This window comes from Ipomoea triloba, chromosome 7 (assembly GCF_003576645.1).
Source record: "Ipomoea triloba cultivar NCNSP0323 chromosome 7, ASM357664v1".
NCBI lineage: Eukaryota > Viridiplantae > Streptophyta > Magnoliopsida > Solanales > Convolvulaceae > Ipomoea > Ipomoea triloba.
This window is the reverse complement of record NC_044922.1, coordinates 8,948,999-8,973,355: the sequence shown is the minus strand read 5'-3', so window position 1 is coordinate 8,973,355 and position 24,357 is coordinate 8,948,999. Positions and strand designations below refer to the sequence as shown.

Sequence of the window (24,357 nt, the reverse complement as noted above, 5' to 3'; positions counted from 1 at the left end):
TGCACAAAATAAGCAAAAGTATGGGGAAAATATAGTAAAAAATAGGTATGATCAAGAAGCCACTGGTGGTTAGTAATACCAAGCTGATCGGTTTGAGATGTGCGAGGAGAGCCATTAGAGTTGGAGGAGGAAGAAGTGTAAGAGGAGTCGGCTAAACCAGTGGCGGTGAAAGAAGAAAACATCAAGGCTCACTTAGGAGTACAAAGATGGGGTGGAGTGCTAAGGTGGAGAGAGCAGCTGGTTTTTGGATGGTCTGACCATGTACTTACTTAGGAGTGCTTTGAAATGCTTGAATGCTAAAAAGTTGAAATGGAATAAGCATGTTGGTATTTATAGGTGACGACCAGGCATTAGATGATGACATGAGGGAACATCTAATGGCTGGTAGCACAAGTGGGCGCGATTTGATGTTACAAAAAGTCATGTTGGCGCATTAATGGTTCATTTAATGCAACATAAATTGAAGAGGTGTGTAGCTGGACAGTCAGAACAAGAAACCGTCAAGGAGTTTGTGGCCAGACTAGATAGGCTAACCACTCAGTAACCTAGCAAAACAGATTGACTACTTAAAAAGGAAGGGGACTTACTTGGTCAACCAAAGTGGCAGAGCGCTGAGCATGGGGTTACCTCTAAGGCGCGAGGAAGTGGTTGAACATCATTTTTCTCACTACATTCGAGCCACAAGAAAGTGAGAAACTAGATGTTTGGTGGGCGAGGGGGGGGGTATTAGCACTCGGGCAATCACCCCTAAGGTGGTCGATCAAGTCGGGCTGTAAGAGACTGCTTAGACCACTAGCCCCCCACTTGGACTTGAGGGTGTCATTGTTGGAGTGCCTCAAAGATTGGGCATAAAAGGAAATGGATTTGGTGAGAGTTTGAAGTCCTTACCTAAATTGTTTTTAGAGATGTGTTACTTAATCTATGCTACTTTCTTATTGTATTTTAGACATGTTATTCTATAATTTAGAAAGGTGGGATGGGCTGAATTTGTAAGGAATCTTCTTTTATATTGTAGGTCGAGTATTTATGTATAAATACTCTTTCGAGGGTGTAAAAAGGACCCAAAAATTCCAAAAGCTTAAAGCAATTACACAAAATTTATTAGTCTAAGCTCACTTTGCATTCTTATTACTTGTTCTTACTCACAAACATATTAAATCGAATGATTGTGTTGAACAACTGGCAACCAATCGAGAGTCATAAAACCAACAAAAATATTGAAAATATTCCTATATAAACTAAATTTTTTACCAAAATTTGTATAATATGATTTGATTTTACATAGTTAATGTAACTTTTATATATATATATATATATATATATATATATATGTATATAGGATCGCGTTCAGGTGCGTACTGGCCGCCCAGGAGAGAACTGCGGACGAATCACAGCGCGCCACGTGTCCGGAATGTAGTTGCACATAACGTTATAACTAAGTGCACGTAATGTTATAACTAGGTACACATAGGTGCACCTAGGTGCATAAATGTAAACAAGGTAAATTACTTGCACCTGTAAGTGAAAATAGGTGCACACGTGCAAGTACAATATATTACAAGTGCAAGTAAATTGTAGAATGAGCATCAATACTAAGTGCACCTAATGTTATAACTAGGTGCACATAGGTTGCACCCAGGTGTATGAATGTTAACAAAGTGAATTACTTGCTCAAGTACAAATAAAATGTATTGCAGATGCAAGTAAAATGTATTACAGATGCAAGTGAACTGTACACTGAGCATCAATACTAAGTGCACCTAATGTTATAACTAGGTGCACCAAATGTTATAACTAGGTGCACCTAATGTTATAATTAGGTGCACCTAGGTTGCACCAGGTGCATAAATATTAACAAGGTAAATTACTTGCATTTGTAAGTGAAAGTATTTGCGAAAATAGGTGCATGAATATTAACAAGGTAAGTTACTCGCATTTGTAAGTGAAAATAGGTGCAAAAATAGGTGCACTTGTAAGTTTGTAAGTGAAAATAGGTGCAAAAATAGGTGCACTTGTAAGTGAATAAGTGAAAATAGGTGCAAAAATAGGTGCACTTGTAAGTGAAACTAGGTGCACCAAAGTTCCAGTTATTTACGAAAATGCCACCGCGTCATTTTTTTTAAATTGCATCTGATTCGTTGATCTGGACACGTGGACGGCTGTGGAGCGTTCTCATTTCCTACCTGGGCGAGAGTTCGCACGAGAGTGCACGTGGCATTTTTAAATTGCATCTGATTCGTTGCATCTGATTCGCTCCACAACCGTCCACGTGTCCAGATCAGCGAATCAGATGCAATTTAAAAAAAATGATGCGGTGGCATTTTCGTATATAACTGGAACTTTGGTGCACCTAGTTTCACTTACAAGTGCACATAGTTTCACTTACAAGTGCACCTATTTTCGCACTTATTTTACTGACAAGTGCAAGTAATTTACCTTATTAATATTCATGTACATATTTTCGCAAATACTTTTATTTGCAAATGCAAGTAATTTACCTTGTTAATATTCATGCACCTGGGTGCAACCTAGGTGCACCTAGTATGTTATAACATTAGGTACACCTAGTTATAACATTAGGTGCATTTAGTATTGATGCTCACTGTACAATTCACTTGCACCTGTAATACATTTTACTTGCATCTGCAATACATTTTACTTGCACTTGTGCAAGTAATTTACTTTGTTAACATTCATGCACCTAGTTGCAACCTATGTGCACCTAGTTATAGCATTAGGTGCACCTAGTTATAATATTAGGTGCACTTAGTATTGATGCTCATTGTACAATTTATTTGCACTTGTAATACATTTTACTTGCACGTGTGCACCTATTTTCACTTGCAGGTGCAAGTAATTTACCTTGTTAACATTTATGCACCTAGTTATAACATGACGTGCACCTAGTTATAACATGACGTGCAACTACATTCCATACACGTGGCGCGCTGTGATTCGTCCGCATTTCTCTCATGGGCGGTCAGTACGCATTTGAACGCGATCATATATATATATATATATATATATATATATATATAATTAGAATTTCATTGGTGTCCTTTGTACATGGATTGACTTATCATTGTTAGGCTATTCTTTTTCACTATTTAAAGCTAAAATCAGTAAAATATGCAAGGAACATGCATTGAGTGAGGACATGTTTGGTGATATATATGGATGAATTTAAACTACACTGCTTCAACCAATGCAAAGTAATTAAACAACATTCCATTTTAAGATGATGAGTAAAAAAGAAAATGATATGTATACCAATAAAAACGTCCACACATGTTGACATGTTGTTATTCTATTTGGAAAACAAAATTGGTATTATGTTTTTTTTTTCTTTAATCCATCAAAGATGGTCATGCTTAATCCATCAAAGATGGTCATGCCAACCAAATGTAATACCCAAAAGAACTAAGTTATTAACAAATTAATTTGAGATCGTTGGTAAATTGACTGCTAATGAAATGGGTGCCCATGTGAAACAAACAAATTATAATGTACTACACGTGAACTACTGATAAATGTTCATTTTTAATATATTAAATGTTAATTTTTAATGTATTTAATGTTTATTTGTAGGTAATATATTACAAATGCACTTGCAATATACAAAAAATAAATCTTTAAAAAAATGAATATTTAGTACACTAAAATGAGCATTCAATATATTAAATGTGAAAATGTATATTAGTAGTCCACCTTGCAATGTAGACCATGACCCATGGTATAATGATTTGGTTGTTATGCCATGGACCCGGGTCCACCTTGCAAGGTAGACTCAGGTCCATGCTCATAATTTTAGTACTCTATGTTCACAATTTTTGAACTCTATATTCACAATTAAAGAACTCTACGTTCACAATTTCAGAACTTTATATTCAATAGTATAACACAATTTTTGAATCTATATAACAAATTTGTGAATATAAAGTTCAAAAATTGTGAATATTGAGTAATAAAATTTTGTAAATTGAATTTTAAAATTGTGAACATAGAGTTTTTATATTGTGAACATGGACCTGGGACCCGTGTCCATAGCATAATTTGTCATAATGATTGTGTTAATAGTCTTTCCCTCTAAGTAATAGTTTTTTTTTTTTTTTGAGTACCCCTCTAAGTAATAGTTAGTTTATGAGCCTAGGGTAGACAGAATTTGGATTATTTTCATAATGATACGAATATCGTGTCAGTTTTTTAAAAAAAAAAAAAAAAAAAAAAAAAAAAAAAAAAAAGAAAAAGAGTTGGGCCATATGCTTGCATGAATAAGATCATTTGATTTACGGTAAATTGCGCAACCACTATCCAAAAAATTACATCAATTAAGTTAAAATCTTGACCTTGGAGTGTGATTGAGTGGAAATGACTCATTCATCCTTAACTAAACATCACTGGATTGATCTTTGGCTTTGAATATGGAGCAACTTTAAATCTCTAAACTAGTTGTCCCACGGTCCCACCCTTAGACATGCCTTCAATTCAGCAAGAAGATTAGTTACACTATCATTCTTTAACTAAACATCAAAAGATCAATCTTCAGCTTTAGATATGGAGCAACCTTAAATCTCTAAGCCAACAAGGCAACAATCCCACCCTTAGAGATGCATGCTTAAAATTCAGCAAGAAAATTAGTTACACTGTTATCTATAACTAAATATCAAGGGATCAATCTTCGACTTTAGATATGAAGCAACTTTAAATCTCTAAATCTACTATCCCACCCTTAGAGATGCCTACAGTTCAACAAAAAGATTAGCTACACTGTAGACGGCTAAACTCTAATTACACCCAAAAAATCAAGTTGAAACCCTGGTTTGGGCTGAATTTATACAAACTAAACTGAAAATTTTGTCCATCACACCCGACATAACAGAGCCAAACTACATTGGATCGTGCATGACATGGTTAGGGTTGTTGGTGTTTGTGAGTTGTGAGTGAATTCCTAAGCAAAAAAAAATGATGTGGCGACAAAGCGTTACCTAGTTTTTGGAGATGCTGCCAGCCAGCCAGCCCTGTCTCCCTTCTGCTTCTTCTGATGCTCTGATCTTTTCACAGTATATAATGGATTTCATTTCATAGTGATATACCTAACAACATATTTCACATCCTGAGAATTAGATAAGGAAAAATCTCAGGGTATTGTAATTATGAACACCCTGCTTTGCTTCTTCGGCTTCTTGCTTTTGCTTTACAGCTGTGGTGCCACTGCACAAGGTAAGGTATTTGAATTTGGATATATAAACATTATGGCTCTATTTGGTAAATTGCCGTTAATTTATAGTTGTTAGTTGATTTGGTAAGAGGATATAACTAATTAATAGTATTAGTTAATTGTAGAAATGTATTTGGTAAAATTAATCGTTAATTGATAACTCTTTGGTATAATGTTTTTATAAAAAAAAAAAACTGATTGAAGAAGTTTTGAATACAACTGACCCTATTACATTGTAGTATCTGTTCATCTATACTTTTCTCGACCTGTTGAAAGCACAAAGAGTCAATTTCGATAATTTCGATATCTCCTCCACCGAGGCTCGAACTCATGACCTTTCATTTGAGGGAGGCCACTACATGCCATTTGAGCACAAGGTGCTTGGCATAATTACTAAAGATTTAAATTACTCGAATTTCAAATATTTGATCAAATGGCAAAATTCTTGCATTTTATAATTACTAAAGATTTAAATTAATAATAGAAGCAGGCAAACAAACATAATAGTAGATATCACATCTCACAAATTTTATTTAGTGTATGTTGAGCATACCATATATAAAAAATAAACATGTAAGCCAAATATCAGTCTAAACGCTTACTTTTTTCTTTTGGTTTTTTTGTGCAGATTTTAAGAATCCCACCGAGAAACCAAATTTGGGCCCATTCGAGGAGTGGAGAAGTGCTTTCTTCTGCTTGATTCATGTAATCTATGTTATCCAATTCTTTTGTTTTCTAATTTCTGGAATATTTTATATGCGATTTCAATTTACTTAATTGTGTTAAAAAAAAAAAAAACAAAAAAATCAGTTCAAGAACACAAATTCTTGAACCAAAAAGTACGAGCTGGACTTGTCCGGGTGGCTCAACGTAACCAAAGAAGACGGAACAGAGTTCTGTTCAAGCCCCTGCGCTCATCAAACCAGCTCCGTCTTGGACTGCATCCGCCACACCGAACGCGACTTTTGGTTCGCCAATAAGGCCACCGTCCAACACCTCCGCCAAACCATCCACCAAGGCTGCCACACAAATCAGGGTAACCATCACGCTCAATTATGCTCTAATCAACTCCAAATAATCAAACCACTAAGTTGCCAAATTATACCATAGGCTGCATTGTTGACCTGATCCAAAATAACCTCCGACTTGCCGTTGAGATATTCTGTACCTGAAATTACAGACACAAATTGTTAACCCAAAGACGGGTCCATAGTGTAACAATTATTCAAAGTTTAGGTCGATTTAAAAAATTAAAAATCAAACTTGATCAAGCTCTAAAATTTTAAAGTCGACTCAACGTACACAATATATATATATATATATATATATATATAGGGTCATGTTCAAGTGTGGCCGCGTCTTAACGTGTGAACAGTGCGGCCTCACCACTATGTATACAGATATACACCACTCAGTGTTAGAAAATGCACCACACAAATATGCATCGTTAGGGACGCATCACCCAAAAACACACCACTATGTATGCAAATATACACCACACAGTATTAGCAAATGCACCATTAGGGACATGGGAGTTATGGTGCATTATTTTGGGTGTGTGGTGTGTTTTATGGTGTTTTTGTATATTTTCATTGTGGTGTGTTTCTTAACATTGAGTGGTGTATTTCGTAACATTGAGTGGTGTGTGACCGCACAGCCACACCTAAGAGCACGGCCACATTTGATTAATATTCTATATATATATATATATATATATATATATATATATATATATATATATATATATATATATATAAATTACTCCCTCTGTCCTATTTTATATGTCTTACTTACCATACATTGGTCAAACAAATTCTTTTTTCTTTATTTATTTTCTTTAGTATTATTTATTTATTTTTAAATTTAATTTTTGTGTTTAATAGTACTTTTAGTGTAATTTCTTAATATATAAAATTTGTATATTAATATTAAACTTAATATTATGAAAATTTGAATTAAAAATAACTTCAGTCAAGACTCGTTAACCAAACCAGACACATAAAATGGGACGGAGGGAGATAAATTTGTGTTAGTAAACCATAATTTTTTTTCAATTTCTAGGTTGTTAATGGATTCTTGTTTGTATTTGTGCTCATCAACTGCAGGCTTTACAGGAGTGAGTTTGTACCCATCATCCATGAATTAAACTTGACGGACGCTTCTGATGCCCTCGTTGGTTTGCTCCGACACAAGATGACAGATAGTCTTTCACTATTGTACGTAAATTAGTGACATGTTTATACAAAAACCTTAAATGCATACATAATGTTTCTCTGTAACTGATCTGTACTTCCCACAACCACATGAATAGAGAGAGAGATAGAGGAGATCACCATACCTTCTCAAATTCATGATAACTGACAAACAGAACATAACATGCAAAAAACATAGAAATGATGCTCTGTAAACTTAACAGAAAAACAGCTTGAAACCAAAGTAGACATTACAATACAGTTTCCCCTTACATCAATCTGTCTAATTAATATTAATATATTTACAAATTAAAAGATTCATAACCAGTTAACCACTGGACAAGCACAAACTACAATACTACGTTCCTTGCGAACAACTTATTGAATCAAGAATAATGAAAAATTTAAAACACTTAAGTTACACATATTTGGAGGACATCCCCGGTAGCATTTCGCCTTTATCCCATTGCGTACTTTTGCATCCAGCTCCGAGCAGTGGCCTCGTATTTGGCCCTGTCAGTCTTGTACATGTGAGCAATTTCTGGTACGAGTGGATCATCCGGGTTTGGATCCGTCAATAGAGAACAGATGGACAAGAGGACCTGATCAAATAAATATGAAAGCACAATCAGGCTACACATTCAAATGAGAGGAAAACTCCAATAAAAATCCAAAATGAATGGATTTCCAAAGTTGTGTTATACAGAGTAACTTTTTTCAGAAACTAACACCCCACCTTACCCTTTGAGATGTTTATACTTTTTTAAGGCAAAAAACTACAAGAGGGAGGAATGCTATGCAACATCATAGAAATATCAATAAATAAATACTACTCTGTACTATTCTAGGGTCAACATGTTTCTGCAAGCACATGAAGTGGGATGCGCATGGAACAAGTCTAATCCCCAAATCATTCGGTTTTAATTTTTAAAATTGTCCAAGGTGTCTTCTTTTTGTCCAAGTGTAATGATGACACTGGCTTATCTGCATAGGACTAAGAGCATCCTTATCAATGGAGTTTTTTCGCGGTTTTTGAGGGGTTTTTGTAAGTGTGATAGGAAAGAGAAAATGAGAGGGGAGGAAATAAAAAATAAAAACAAATCAAATTAAAAAAATAATAATAATAAAGCGTGAAGTTGTCAGGCCACGCCAGCATGGGCGCCCAGCTGTGCGCATGATGCGCACAGCAGCCCTTTGCCTTCCTTTAATTTGTCAGAAAATACTGTAGTATGAACCATTATTTGCAAGAATAAGAAATGCATTAAAAATGGTTCTCACATCAGTCCAAGATCAAAGCATGGTTATTAGTTACTGACATTATCCTCCTATTCTCTTCTGCTGTGGATGCCCTAAAGAAGAATAAAAATTCCAAATAAAAAAAGAGGAAGTAGAGCACACCTTAGATATGGTCAATGCCGGACTCCACTGCTCTTTAAGAATATCAAGGCAGATACTTCCATTGCTGTTGATGTTTGAGTGAAAGACCTTGGTTCTAAAGGCAACCTGAAAAAGGTAAAAGACAATTTAATTATCTAAATCCACTAACCTCATATGAAATCGTAAATTCTGTGGTGTCTGGTGTGTAACTTTAAAACACAGAGAGCATTCTAGAATACGGAATACCATACACAGTATACAGTGAGATTTGTTAAACTTCAAATATATTCTAGAACACCATAGGGAATATTGTGAAGGATACACAAAAGTTGTTTCTATTAACGTTTATTTGGAGTAATATGCANGCGTTATATTACACCAAGAAGGGCACCTTGTCGCTTATTTCAGTCGCAAGTTGGCCGATAGGCACTTGAAATTGCCAGCCTATGAGCATGAACTCATTGGGTTGTCTCATGTTGTATGCCACTCACGCAACTATCTATGGGGGAGGGAATTCATCATCAAAACGGACCATTATAGCTTGAAATACTTGCTGCAATGACTCATCGCCTCCCCTCAATAGCATTGGATGAGCAAACTTTTGGGATTTGATTTCAAGGTGGAAGGAATATAAGTCGGGGACGCTTAATGTTGTGGCAGGTTCCCTCTCACAGTGGGACAAAGAGACTAGTACTCTGTTTGCCATCTTATGCCTTTGCTCCTCCGTACTACAGGATATCTGGGATGAGCTCGCACAGACAACAGAAGGGCGTGCATGGGTAGCCCGCGCAACAGAAGACTCTACCGGCGTATGGACTGTTAGTGATAGTCTTCTAAGGTAATAAACTGGTTCTGATTCCATTTTCTAATTTTATTCTGGTTGTACTATCCGAAATTCAGGGCTCCACTCATGAGGGTGTTCAAAAGACAATCCATTGCATCCAGAGGGAATTTTATTGGCCTAAGCTTACTGAATCTATGAAGGAATTCATTGCCCAGTGCACCATTTGCCAGGAGGACATGTGTGAGAACACACACCCCTCCGGTTTGTTACAGCCACTCCCTATTCCGGAGCAGATTTAGTCAGAGGTTTCCATGGATTTCATCGTTGGTTTTCCGAAGGTCCAGGGGAAAATGGTGATCATAGTAGTTGTTGATCACTTCTCTAAATACGCTCACTTCATCTTGTTGGCTCACCCGTATACAACATCTTCTGTAGCTTCTATCTTCTACGCTAATATTGTTAAATTGCATGGAATTCTTGAGAGTATAGTTAGTGACTGTGACCCATCATTCACGAGTTTGTTTTGGAAGGAGATTTTTTTGCTTTGTCGCACAACACTGTCTTTTTCATCTGCATATCACCCACAATATGATGGTTAAACGGAGGTGGTTAATCACACAATTGCGATGTACTTGTGGTGTCTTGTTAGTAGTTATCCAAGTCATTGGGTAAACGCTCTTCTATGGGTAGAGTATTGGTATAATACTTCATTTCACTTTTCCCTCAAGACAACCCCGTTTCAGGTGGTCTATGGTTGTAATCCTCCTCACCTAATCCCTTTTGAATTAGTCACTGCTCGAGTAGCTACTGTGGATGAGTTCCTACAGACGCGAGATGAAATTCTGGCCCATGCACGTCATCACCTTCACGAGGCTCAGGCTCATATGCGAGAACAATATGATAATCATCACAAGGAAGTAAACTTTGAGCCTAATCAGTGGGTTTAGATTCGTCTACAACACTACAAGCAACATTCTCTTACCCCTAGACAATTCCATAAGTTATCCCCGAGATGGTATGGTCCTAATAAAATTTTGCAACGCAATGGTCCTGTGGTATACAGAGTAAAACTGCTTGAGAATTGAAAAATTCATAATGTATTTCATGTCTCCAAACTAAAGGCTTTCCTCCTTCGCAACTCCCGACCTTGCTACAAATCATTGATGGTCAACTGGTCCTCCAGCCTCAAAGGGTTTACGTCCTATGCTCACTCGTGGTTCACTGAAAAATGTCATTGTATTTTACGACATTTCAACGATTTTGTTGACGGATGACAAAAATGGTCATGTCATAATAATACTAGGATAAAAAAGAAGTGTTTTGAAAAAGAATGACTAAAAGTGGATTACCACCTATAAATCTAGGACCAAAAATGAAATTAACTCTTTTAAAAATGTTATAAATAATATTAAGTAGTGGACATTATTATAAAGTATATAACGGTTGTAACTGTTTCTGTATTTATGTATCCATTATGTATTTCCGTTATTGTTTGTATTATATATATGTCCCTTGTAACATATACATTGCTAATGAAATGAAAAACTCCCTACTCTTTGTTGTCTCTCACTCTCTCTATCTCTTCTCTCTATCTCTTTTCTATTTACCTGTAATGTTCATCGGTTAGAGCTAATGGCCAATGGGCACAACAAACAAATTCCTAACAAAATAGAGATTATATGATACGCTATTTTAAAATTAATTTCTACTTATAAATTAACTGATATATATGTGTGTGTGTGTGTGTGTAAAGCTATGAATATAAAATGATATTTTTATTAATAAATAAAAGAAAAGAGAAAGTATTTAAACGGGCATCGCATGCACATTAATGTAATGAGCCTATTGGACTATATACTAGTGGAATCTCTTAAACTCTAATGGGCTGAAAATACCAACTTTAGCCGAAAAGGAGAGGCAATTTTACTGTAGACCATGGCAATTTATATCATCGACCAGAGTGCAAAATACATTGTGCACCCCGATCCAAAATGACGTCGTTTTGAATTTCTTTTAATTAATGACTTTTTTGGAAATTCTGTTTCTCGTTCGGCTGTTAACTTATAAGATGAGTTCAGTGTATTTTGTGATGATATTCTGTGTATTCTGTCCACGAATTTTGTACATCCCTTTCAATTATGTATGTTAATAACTTGAGTAGTGTAAGATGAGTTATGCGTAGGTTTTGATGTGTTTGTGTATTTGGTGTTATCATTTATGTACATTATGGTTATGAATTATGTGCATTATGACTATGGATTATGTGTGTTAACAATTGGACTAGTGTAAACACTAAGATTAGTTTTTTTTTTTTTTTTTGAAATCACACTAAGATTAGTTATTTGTACTTGTGTGATAATTTTCTATGCATTATGTTTTGACATTCTGTGTATTCTTTATACGGATTCTGTGTATTCTTTACACAAATTCTGTGTATGGTATTGGAAACCAATAATGCATAGAATTATATACTAGAATACACATAAACACTCAATAGAATACACAGAATCACTACCCTAAGTATTAGCATTTCTGTTTCATGAGATATGGTATTGAAATTACTAATGTACATAATTAAATACTAGAATACACATAAACATTCAATAGAAAACACAGAATCACTATAAGTATTATCATTCCTATTTCATGAGGTATCGTATTGAAATTACTAATGTACAAAATTATATAATAGAATACACATAAACACTCAATAGAATACACAGAATTACATATAATAGGGATTAGACAGACGGAATCCGTCGCGCGTCAACTCCTCACTAACTTAGTTAAACGACGTCGTTTTGGACCAGGTCTCAGGGCCGGTCCAAACATTTTGGAGGCCCAGGGCGAAATTAAAAAAATGGGCCCTATATAAAAAATTAAAATTAAAATTTTATAATACTAAAAAATAATAATCTCAAATAACATGAAATACATTTATTTTCTTTAGATTGTTTCAAATTTTCATTAGATGCGTTAAAGAAAAAAAAAAGAAAACACTGAATATTTTTAAAAAGTTCTCCTCATCTTTAGCTACAACCACAATTTTGTGGGAGCCAGCCTAAGAGAAATTGTCATTTATGGGAATTGAACCCACATTCTCCCAAAATTCTTCCTTACAAAGAAAGCTCACTTACCACTTGAGCTACCCTATTGGATTGTTTTTAAATATAATTATAACACTATAATATATATGTATACATATACATATATATGGATGGGCCCCTTCTCGCATGGGGCCCTGGGCGGTCGCCCATCCCTCCCGTGCTCAGGACCGGCCCTGCCAGGTCTACCTTGCAAGATGGAGCCAGGATCAAAATACACAATTTGCATACTGAATGTTCACAATTTATATACTGAATGTTTACAATTTGAATTGTGAATATTCAGTATGTAAATTGTGATGGGTCTACCTCGCAAAGTGGACCTAGGTCCATGGTATAACTATTGGCCAACAGTTATTGTTGTGTGGATCACAGTCCAAAAACGTCATTTAAAAAATTTTACGCAACCTACCGCAACATACATTTTTATAGCTCATAATGTACATTATTCTAACTCAGAAAGTACATTATTCTAAATCACAAAATCTATTATTTTACCCCAAAAATTTTATTACACATAAAGTATATTATTCTAACACATAAAATACGTTAGTCTAACAAAAACCATAATTGAATGTATAACAACTCAAAAGGAGAAGCTCTAACCATTTACATTTTACTTTTCTTTCTTCTTTTTTTTCACAAAATAATGAGTTTATAATCTGCCAAATACTATGTAGTGTGACGATACCTTGTTATCATATCTGCCAAATACTATGTAGTGTGACGATACCTTGTTATCATTTCAAATGGGTGTGGTTACAAGATCGAACTTTGGAAATATTGATTCTTTTAACTAAAAGTAATTGAGAAAGTTTAGAGCAGATAATGATCTCCCTTGCTGTCACTACACAAAAAAATTGTGCAATGAACTTCACCAAAAGAGAAATAATAACAAAAATTTAACTCATAACTTGTTAATAAAAACATTATGTTCCACTCACTTATCAACTTTTTTGAAATAACTACTTTGCTTCTTGATTTCTATAAGGGAGGGGTACTGTGTTGGTCTGATTTCACAGCTAACTTTTTATTATCACCAAAAAATAAAAACTTTTTATTGTCTTGTAAAGTTGATTAAATAAAATCAAAACATTTTATTGTTGTTAGTGCACTTGAGGAAAGTAATGAATAGATTATTGAATGTGATATATTTTATAAGTTTTATTTAACGCAACAATGCTGAATTATATTTAATACAATCACATAAGTATACAGTTCTTATATCGTGGACCGTGGTCCCAAAACGACGTCGTTTCAGTAAGCTAAGTGGGAGACGGAGCCCGTAATTGACACTACAGTTCATCTCAAAAGATACTGCCTTACATTTGTTTTGATATTATCGAATGAAACTGTAGTTATATCGAAATGTAACTGTAGTTGTGTTGAAATGTAACTGCAGTGTATATGAATTGATATTGAATAACAGTTTCACTTTTGTGTTTTATATTATCGAATGAAACTGTAGTTATATCGAAATGTAACTGTAGTTGTGTTGAAATGTAACTGCAGTGTATATGAACTGATACTGAATAACAGTTTCACATTTGTGTTTTTATATTATCGAATGAAACTGTAGTTATATCAAAATGTAACGATAGTTGTGTTGAAATGTAACTGCAGTGTATATGAACTGAAAGTGAGTTGCGCGAATTCATACGTCTGTTTTCATTAATCAAAACGACGCCGTTTTGATCCGCGGTCCACAATGCATTGTGGACCACGGTCCACGATATAATTTGCGATAAGTATAACTAGTTGTAAGTATGGTTAGGAAAGAGGTCCACGGTCCACGGTCCACAATGCTAAGGCCTTCTTCAATAGTTGTAAGTTTGATGTGGTTTTTGAGGAGTTTTTGCAAGTATGGTTAGGAAAGAGGCAATGGGGTGGAGGAAAAAAAAAAAAGAAAGAAAAAAATAAAACAAAATCTAAAACAGAAAAAAAGAAAAAAAAAAGTTTTATATATATATATAAAGTATGATTTACGACTGCGCCTCACATGCGCAGGTTCTTCCTGTGCAGGGTCCACCATTTTCTATCAAAAACTCATATTTGCATTGAAAAAAATATGGCTAAAAACTCATTCTCCCATTTGTGTAAAAATTTATGGGTTAGTTTTTTGGTCTAAAAACTTGTGTCAAAATGAAAAGATGGGGAAGGCCTAACTCTTCTAGCACTTAAAATCCCTAGATGGCCATCAATGAATTATTATTATTATTACTAGTATTTTCGCCCGTGCGTTGCACGGAATGGATTTGTTATAATATTTAAAGAATATTTGGATCAATATACAATTATATATATTATAACATCGAATATTATATAGCGCAATTGATGAAATTGATTGGATCGATTATGTTTTCTGATGTTTTCCTTTGAATTAGAACAAATAATTGTCCAATTACCCGGGCGTGGATAAATTTTTTTTATTATATATTGAGATAATAAAAATAAAGATGAAATTATAAAAAATTCTAATATTGAACGTGTACATTTATTTGATTATAAAATTAGTACAAAAATATTACTCAATTAATTGAATAATATATGACTTGTTTGTCTAAAATTATCTTAAAAAGATCTATAAGTAATATGACTTATATAATTATATTATGACTTATATAATTATATTATTACTAAAATAAATATGAGAAAATGAGAAATAAATTAATTGTAATTATTATAAAAATAAATTCAACGACCAATGCTTAACTTAATTATCATAATAATTATTAGGCAATTATTATTAGTCAATTACACTAATATATGTGTAATTATACTTTTATACTTTAAGTATATTCATTTTCCCCATATTGCATTTAGTTTTATCTTCCTCCTCCATATTTGAATGAATTAATTTTGATTATTATAAAAATCTAACAACCCATGTTCAATTAATTTTTTTAAAGTTTAAATAACTTAGAGTTTTCAAAATGAAAGTATAATTAACTATTAAAGTTTTTAAATAATTTTCAGTCAATTAGTAATATCCTTTTCTTTTCCTGATAATGATTTTACTTTTATTAATAGTGTTGATACGTGAGTATACATATTATCAATTTATAGATATTAGTTAATTTCTATTTTACATTTTCTTAACAAATAAGCTTTATTAATTATTTGACAAATAAAATATTTCATTAATTGACTACAAAAGTTTAGGCGGGGAATGAAATAGGAGGATTTTACTTTTATATATAGTATAGAATATAGATTACGATCTTTTTATATTTTAAATCAATTAGTAATATCATTTTTATCGGAATAATGGTCAAATAAACCACTGAACTACACACAAAACTGCAATTAGGCCATCGAACTAAAAAAGAATGCAATTGGATTCCTGAACTATATAAACTCATGCAATTAAGTACAAATTGACATGTTTTCAAAAAAAAAAAAAAGAAAAAAAATCGAAATTGACCTGTTTACCTACAATTGTGATGACATGGTGGTTACTAATTTTAAAATAAACTTTTTAAATAATTTTAATTAAAATAATTAAATAATAATAATAATAATAATAAAATTTAAAAAAAAAAACAGACGTCTCTGGCAATTCTTCTATTTATTAATTTTTTTTAATTATTAGTGCCGATTGTTATGTGTAAATTAATATCAGGCAACCTTATCTAGGAAAAAGAAAAAGAATTACGTAGTAATATTTACCTAATTTTCGTTCCATTTTTAATTGATGATGTAGAATATTATTATTGAAATATTTTCGTTTCATTTTTAATTTCCGTTCCTTTTTTAATTTATCTTTAATATTGTTTATAATATGCCTTTATTATTTATGATGTAGAATGTTTTCCTTTTTTAATTAAATTGCAATGATATGACCATTTCCTTTTTCATTTTAGATAATTATGGATATTTTTTTATTTACAGTCAATTATTAATATTCATTTCCTTTTATATATTCAATCAATTAGTAACATCAGATTCATTTTTAGTCGATTTTTTTTTTTATTTTCAGTTAATTAGTCAATTAGAATAATAGATCCACTGGTATTTTTACCTAATTTCTGTTCTATTTTTAATTAATGATATAGAATATTATTATTGAAATATTTTCATTCTATTTTTAATTTACCTTTACTATTGTTTAAAATTTAAAATATGCATTTACTATTCTTATGTTTTTATATATAGTATAGATTAATATTATGCTAATTATGATGTCCATGTATTATGAATAAGTATGGTAATTATGGAGTATATATTATAATTAAAAAATAATGTATATTTTAATTTCGTTTAATTATGGACGTAATATGTGTATGTTTAATTTTATTTAATTTTATCCGTAATATATATGTGTATGTTTAATTTTCTTTAATTATGTCCGTAATATGTGTACCATTAATTTCTTTAATTGATTAGATAAAATTACGGCAAGTATAAAAAATCGTTTAATAAAAGTATAATGTTTGAACTAATTTCTCAATGACCATAATTATTAAGATTTTATTCCAAAGTAACCATTAGCATAATTTTATATGTGTAATAATCTGTGAATTGAAATAATTTACATAATTGTATGGACGTAATAATATGTGAATTAGCATAATAATACGTGAATTGAAATAATTATCATAATTTTGTTAATCTCCTCTAATTATGGATGTAATATGTGTATTATCAANTATTATTATTATTATTATTATTATTATTATTATTATTATTATTATTATATTAACATAATAGATTTTAAATCGAGGCTACAAAATTTAATATTATTATTTCATTTATTCAAGTATAGTAATCACCATTTTTTAACTAATAAGTGTGAATTAGTATTGTGCAATTAATGATAAAGATTTATAATAATTGGAATCAACAATCAATGATACAATGACCCATGTTTAGCTTCCAATGCACCATTTTTTTTTATAAAATGAAGAATTGGAATGGTAAAACGAACAATTGGAATGAATAATTGAGGATTTATTCAAGTATAGTAACCACCAGTTTTACCAAATTACATAAGCATCCGTAAATGGGGAAGATCAAGATTACAAATTCTACAATATATAGATGAGCATCCGTAGATTGCTAGTTATTTTGCACAATACAACTAAAAAGATGGATAGTTAAATAAGGTATTATCATTCAAAATCTTGTAATACAAAGTTACAATACAATGTTTTTCCATTAGAAATTACCAATCAAAGTAATGTGATTAAAATATATAATTATAGAAAACATTTGATTGTTCACTACAATCACTCTGAAAATTGTAATTTTACATACGTGATACGCCCATGGCAAAATTGGTCTAGCTACTTGAAACCTTATCAGCAAAAATTAAAGCATATTGCTAGCTACTTGAAACCTTATCAGCAAAAATTAAAGCATATTGAGCTATTATTGAAACCTTATCAGCAAAAATTAAAGCATATTGAGCTATTAAAATCAAACTAAATCACAGTACTACAAAATACTCTATGGAATGCAGACTACACCAAAAGGATCTCCAACATGCAGAATGAATCAACTAAAAATTAAATCATACCGCATACCATAACAATTCTACGCGTGTTAAAGTTCGATCTTCGACTTCGTAGAATTACAGATTATAGATCTCTAACTAATAGTGAGAGCACAGGTATTGGTACGTTGTAAGAGAAGAGTCATTTCTCATCATTATATAGTGGAGGATAAACATAATATGGAAGATTTTTCAAAAGGAAAGTATAATTAATTTTAATTTTATGTAAATATAGATGATTGACATGTAAAAATTTTACTACAATATTATATAATTTTTTCATTCTAATATAGTTAATTACATGTCAATTATATAAATATATATAGATATATAGATATAGATATAGATTATCATATCACTAATCACCAATCACCAATTAATTAATTAATATCAATATCAATCTATATAAATATAAATATTAATATATAACAATATTACCATATCACTAATCACCAATCACCAATTAATTATTCTTTTTTAAAATAATCACCAATTAATTATTTAATATTAGTATATATTAATATATTATATATTATATATTAATATATTAATATTAAGAATAATACCATATACCATATTATCTATTATCAATTATATATCACCAATCACCCATCACCCATTAATATTGACAATATTACCATATCATCATATTATCATTATCATATATTACCATAATAATATTATAGGATGGATAATTAATAAAATAATAAAATAATAAATAAATAAAATAAATGATTTTACCAAAATACCCCTAAGTTTTGGGGGGGAAATTTGGGAGGAGGAAATTGTTTTTATATATAGTATATAGATATAGATTATTATTATTAAAAACGTAAAGGTTCCAAAAAAAAAAAAAAAAACGTAAAAGTACACAACAGAGCCAAAACTTGAAATATTATGTATTGCAAATATATTAAAAGGTAGTTTCTCGCTTCAATTTGCTGGGTAATGGGTTATTTGAGTACTTTCATTTTCAACAAATCTTCCAAGTAGTTAATATGATTGGTTTCAAACTATTCTTTTTTTTTTTCATGGTATTAAAGAAATACATATGTATCATTTTTTGGTGTAACTACTAATTTATTTAATTCAATAAGAGTAAAACAGAGTGATTCCGCTTCAATTTGTTATTAGACTATTTGAGTACTCTCTTTGTCAACCAATCCCCAAGTAGTTAATATAATTAGCTTCAAATTATTTTAAATTTTTTTTCATAGTATTAATAAAATATTTGGTAAATAAATATATAACATTATTTTGTACTATAACTTTGATATTTAATTACAAGATATTGTAAAAATAAGATAATGGACAATGTAATGAATATCAATTGATAAATTTGAATTAAAGAATCTTTGCATGAGAAAAAATAAAGACAATATAACTAATGAAATTATTTCTCTTATTTAATTCAATTTTTTGATAATGAATAATTTTTCAAATAAAGGTATTGTAGACACATAATTCTAAATTAAAGAAATACATATGTATCATTTTTTGTTGTAGCTACTAATTTATTTAATTTAATAAGAGTAAAATAAAGTGAAAAACTTAATTATGTCAAATTTGATTGAGATGAGGTTCGAACCTAAGACCTTTCTTATAGAAATTAATGGGTAAGTTAAAAGTTAACAGAATATTAACAGATAAGAGAATATTTAACGGAAAACTTAACGGAAAATCATAAAAGTAAGGTTAAATTAGGTAATCTCTATGAATAATATTAATCTGAATTATCTTAGCCATCTATTTGATTAAATAATTCATCTGAACCATCCATTTGATTACCGCCATTTTTGCTACCCATTTTAGGCCTAACTCTCTTTGGCTCTTATTAGTATAGTAGATATAGATATAGATTATTATTATTAAAAACGTAAAGGTTCCAAAAAAAAAAAAAAAAAAACGTAAAAGTACACAACAGAGCCAAAAGTTTATTTTTTTAATAAAAAAAAGTACAACTGTATGTGAAAGAATTGCAAGATTTGGAATCTTTCAATTTCTATTTGCATTTAAAAAACATTAAATAAATAAATAAATAAAATCCAAGTGGAGTGGGACGTAAGATTGATAGGTGTATTTAGTGTATATTATTTTAGATAATTATTATTGGGGAGACCATGGTCGACGCAATGACGAAGCTGTGTAAATCATATTATTATCAAATAATATACTTTTAATTTATTAAAAATGTACGTTGAGTTTTGAAAAGATATATTTTTTGAATACTAAAAATACATTATTTTATATAATATACATTGAGCACTCTGTGGACAATAATTGGCCTATTTTAGGGATGAGTTTGATGTACGGCAATGTAATCTTTTAGGATACTCCCTCCGTCCCATTTTACCTGTCTTACTTTCCTTTTTAGTTTGTCCCAAAATAGTGTTCTCTTTCTAAAATTGAACATATCTATCATTCTACATTTCCCAATTTACCCTTTTGACTTTTCAAATTTTAGACCATTAATAAGGCAAGTACAATTGTACTATGTACAAATTACACCTACTTTTGGAGGGCAAAATTGAAAAGTTAGTATCATTTGTTATGTTGTATTAAAAACCGTGCAAAAAGTAAATGAGACAAACAATTAGAGACGGAGGGAGTATCTTTTACTCTTTTAGGGTGCATTTGGTTTCTTTTAGGGTGCATTTGGTTGGGGACAAAGGAAGAGTGTCCAAAGGGCATATACATAGATTTGGGTAAACACATGCAATTTTGTTGCAGTTGAACTACTAATGATGAATAGATATTCCATGGATTTCACGTCTTATTGAACTGATATTGTTATTTAAATAAATAAAAGTAGAACAAGCTAGGTGAAAATCCAAGGTGGCCTGGGGGTTTATCTTTCAATACAACACCATCATCATGTAACAAAATAAATTCCTTCACAACCTCATAAAAATAAAAAAAGTAATAGAACACAAGAAGAGTTAAAAACACCTTGGCTTCATGACAATGGTGGAGTGCTTCAAGATGTGGAGACTGAACTGGCCACCCTTTTCTGTGGTGTCCACCTTGGAGTGTCCTGGAGGGGGCAAGAGTTCAAAGTTCTGAACCAGGCGCCCCAGCACGATTCCGAGGATTGGCAAGGCCAGGATGATCCCGGGGCAGCTCCTCCTGCCAACGCCAAACGGGAGGAATCTGAAGTCATTGCCATTGGCCTCGACGTGCTTCTCCTCTTCAAAGAACCTCTCTGGGCGGAACTCCTCCGGGTTCTTCCAGGTCGAGGGGTTGTTAGCTAGCCACCAAGCGTTCACCAAGATTTTGCTCTCTGCAGGGATGTCGTACCCTCCGAGCTTGGCGTCGTGGAGGTTCATGTGGGGGACCAACAGAGGAATTGCCATTCTAAGACGAAGTGTTTCTTTGATCACGGCCTGAAGGTATGGAAGTTTGTGGGTGTCTGGCTCGGTTAGCTGAACTCCCGGTCCCAGAACTGCATCAATCTCTTCGCGAAGTTTCTTCTGGATCCCCGGGTTGTTAACCAGTTCTGCAATGCCCCACTCGATCGACCACAGGGTTGTTTCAATTGCTGCAACAAATAAAATAATCCATCCATCATATTACTCATTGTCTTACCAAAAGACACTAATTTCAGCTCTTTAGATGTTGGTTTCATTAGTATTTATGTAATCAATTACCACAATAATCTCTTTAAGGAAGTGTAATAGTTTAGTCATGAAACAGAAGAATTACATGTCTCTGTCAGGAGTGATCCTTAAGATTAGTAAAACACATAATATTGTTTGAAGCAAGCTTTGTAGGTGAGATATCAGGTGTTCTTTGCCACCAACCAATCCCCAAAAACCACTATTTCTAAACCATTCAATTAGCATGCTGATGTGGAGATATTACCATCTCACACTAGTAAAGGGGAAGCTCAAATCATGACAAACACCAAATCCCAAATCAAACAACCACCAAGGAAGCCTCTCCTCAATGTCCCTTGTCACCAATTCTAACTTAATGAGAATTAGGGAAATAAAAAAACAAAAATGTTGGTGGAGCCCATTAATTGGTGGCTAGGGAATCGTTGGGCAGAGGTCGATATAGCTTTTGAAGTAGTGGTAAGCATTTGATTTAACAAAAAAGAATCAATCAAGTTGAAATAAGTCCTCCACACTTAAACAGAGCCAAAAACAAATCAGCCCAACCATGTATAGTTGTAGTCAAAGGTGATAAGTTTGAAAATTCATGTTCTCAAATTAGATTTGCATACTTCAATGTATCTCACAGAAGCATACAAATTGGTCAATTAATAGACTTATGTAAATATGCAATTCGACCCTACTCAATTAAAATAAAAAAAAACAGCAAGGATATTCCATAATATAAGGACAAAAGTGGGAGAGTGGTGAATCATACCAGCAACATTAATGTTCTCAACAATGTAGAGGACATTATCCTCATTGATCTCTCCCTTTTGCTGGGCTTCAAGAATGTGATCTATGGCACATTTCAGACTGTTGTTGTCCATGCCCTTTGTGCTTGAAAGCTTCCTGCAACATCCAAACCAAGAATCTCAGAGACTAATAAATCTTGAAATAAAACACTTCTTTTTGAAAGGTTGAATCCCCAATCCCAAGGTATAAGAGGATATATTTAGACAAGGCCAAATGCAGAGCTTTAAAGATATATATATATATGAATTTGTTGAAGTGAATTAAATTATGTAAAGATGAATCCAAGAAAGAAAAGAAAAATTACTTTCTCTCCTCAACAAAGTGGTCCTTGAATAGCTGCAATCTCCTCTCCTTAACCTCCTTGCAGATCTTCAAGTAGCCTCGGAGGAAAGGCCTCAAAATGGGGATGAAATCACCATAGTTGTAATCAAAGCTCTGTGCCAGCCTACTCCTCTCACCATTCAAAGCTCTGAGCTTCTTAAACATGGGGTCCTCCTCGCTCTCAAACCTCCGGTCAAACATAATCCTGAACAGATTGTTGTACATCATGAGCTGCAAGCGGCGGCGGAGCACAATCCCGGTGCTGCCCGCCTCCGGGTTCTTCTTCACCTCCTCCACCACCAACCCGATCTCGTCCTCCCACCCTCGCCGGTACTGCTGCACAACCTTGTTGGTGAAGAAGGGCACCGTCATGATCCGCCGCATCTTCCGCCAGTGGTCGCCGTAGACGGTGAACACCATGTCCTGCCCTTTCCCGGTGAAGATATCGAACACCACGTTCCGGGTTCGGGACCCGAACTCCACCCCTTGCGTGTGGAGAACCTCCTTCGCTAGCTCCGGCGACGACACCACCACCAGGTTCCTCTGCCCCATCCTCAGAAGGAAAATGTCACCGAACTTCTTGGCGTAATCGGTGAGATTCCGGTGGTTCAGGTCATCCCCGACCTGGAGCCAGTTCCCGAACACCGGCACCGGGAGAGGACCCGGCGGGAGCTTGTACTTCTTGCCGCGTAGCTTGGACACAACAATGGCGACAAGAATGGCGAAGAAGAGGCCAAGAAGGGTCTTCTCTAAGAGGAGAAGATCCATGGTTTCTTGCTAGTGCTAGTAGAAAAAGGTAGGTGGGATAATCAGAGGGATTGAAGTGAGGGAAAGAGAAGAGAATGGGGAATTTATTTATAGAAACAAGAATGGTTGATGAAGAAGAAGAGGGCGTTAGGTTGAGAGAGTGCGTGGTGGTAGTTGGGCACTATTGCTACCCATGAAACTTTTGGTCACACATATGTTTATATTTATGTTTAGCCTTTGTATTTTGTGTCCAAACTTTCCTACCTCACGTCTTTATTTTAAACTACCACAATACGCTCAAACATGCCCAAAAATAATATCATCATAATCCGGCTCTGATTGACAGAGTTTATTTAGGAGCTTATAGCTTATTTTAAGCTACTAATAAACTATAAACACTGTTTGATAATTTTACTAAAATAAGCTAGTAGCTTAAAATACGAGCTTATTTTTGAACGCAACCTTAGGTAGCGTTTCAAAATAAGCTAGTAGCTTCCTAACTTTTTTTTCCATCTTTAACCTTATTATCTTAAAGAAATGAAATCTTTTACCCTTCCCAATTAAAACATTTTTGGCTAAACGTTTTTTACTTTTTATCTTCAAAATATGTTTGGTTGTAATTTCAATTTGACATTTGTGTTTGAACATTTATTTTTGTATGCTCTAATCTTATGAATTATAAACATTTTATTTTTCTTTATACGTTTTCAT

General features: G+C 32.9%; 2 protein-coding genes across 2 annotated transcripts; both read right to left on the bottom strand.

Moving 5' to 3' along the window:
• Positions 1-7,868: 7,868 nt before the first annotated feature.
• Positions 7,869-9,649, bottom strand: LOC116024074 (ubiquitin-conjugating enzyme E2 4-like). The gene is made up of 3 exons (XM_031264978.1): positions 9,338-9,649; positions 8,809-8,913; positions 7,869-8,012 (listed from the first exon to the last, which is right to left on the bottom strand). Exons 1-3 carry the CDS (start codon positions 9,647-9,649, stop codon positions 7,869-7,871), a joined length of 561 nt encoding a protein of 186 aa, XP_031120838.1.
• Positions 9,650-20,888: 11,239 nt separating this feature from the next.
• On the bottom strand, positions 20,889-23,805 carry LOC116025383 (trans-cinnamate 4-monooxygenase-like). The gene is made up of 3 exons (XM_031266601.1): positions 22,883-23,805; positions 22,541-22,674; positions 20,889-21,707 (listed from the first exon to the last, which is right to left on the bottom strand). The coding sequence occupies exons 1-3, from the start codon at positions 23,665-23,667 to the stop codon at positions 21,109-21,111; spliced, it is 1,518 nt and encodes a 505-aa protein (XP_031122461.1). The 5' UTR covers positions 23,668-23,805; the 3' UTR covers positions 20,889-21,108.
• Between the last annotated feature and the right edge of the window lie 552 nt (positions 23,806-24,357).

Excerpts from the sequence above, each read along its gene's own strand:
- LOC116024074 (XM_031264978.1), bottom strand. The coding sequence starts at position 9,649 with ATGGAATCAGAACCAGTTTATTACCTTAGAAGACTATCACTAACAGTC. Across the intron at positions 8,914-9,337 it reads GCGATGAGTCATTGCAGCAA|GTTGCCTTTAGAACCAAGGT; the intron begins GTATTTCAAGCT and ends TACCTTTTTCAG. Across the intron at positions 8,013-8,808 it reads CGGCATTGACCATATCTAAG|GTCCTCTTGTCCATCTGTTC; the intron begins GTGTGCTCTACT and ends TTATTTGATCAG.
- LOC116025383 (XM_031266601.1), bottom strand. The coding sequence starts at position 23,667 with ATGGATCTTCTCCTCTTAGAGAAGACCCTTCTTGGCCTCTTCTTCGCC. Across the intron at positions 22,675-22,882 it reads CACTTTGTTGAGGAGAGAAA|GAAGCTTTCAAGCACAAAGG; the intron begins GTAATTTTTCTT and ends TGGATGTTGCAG. Across the intron at positions 21,708-22,540 it reads TGAGAACATTAATGTTGCTG|CAATTGAAACAACCCTGTGG; the intron begins GTATGATTCACC and ends TATTTGTTGCAG.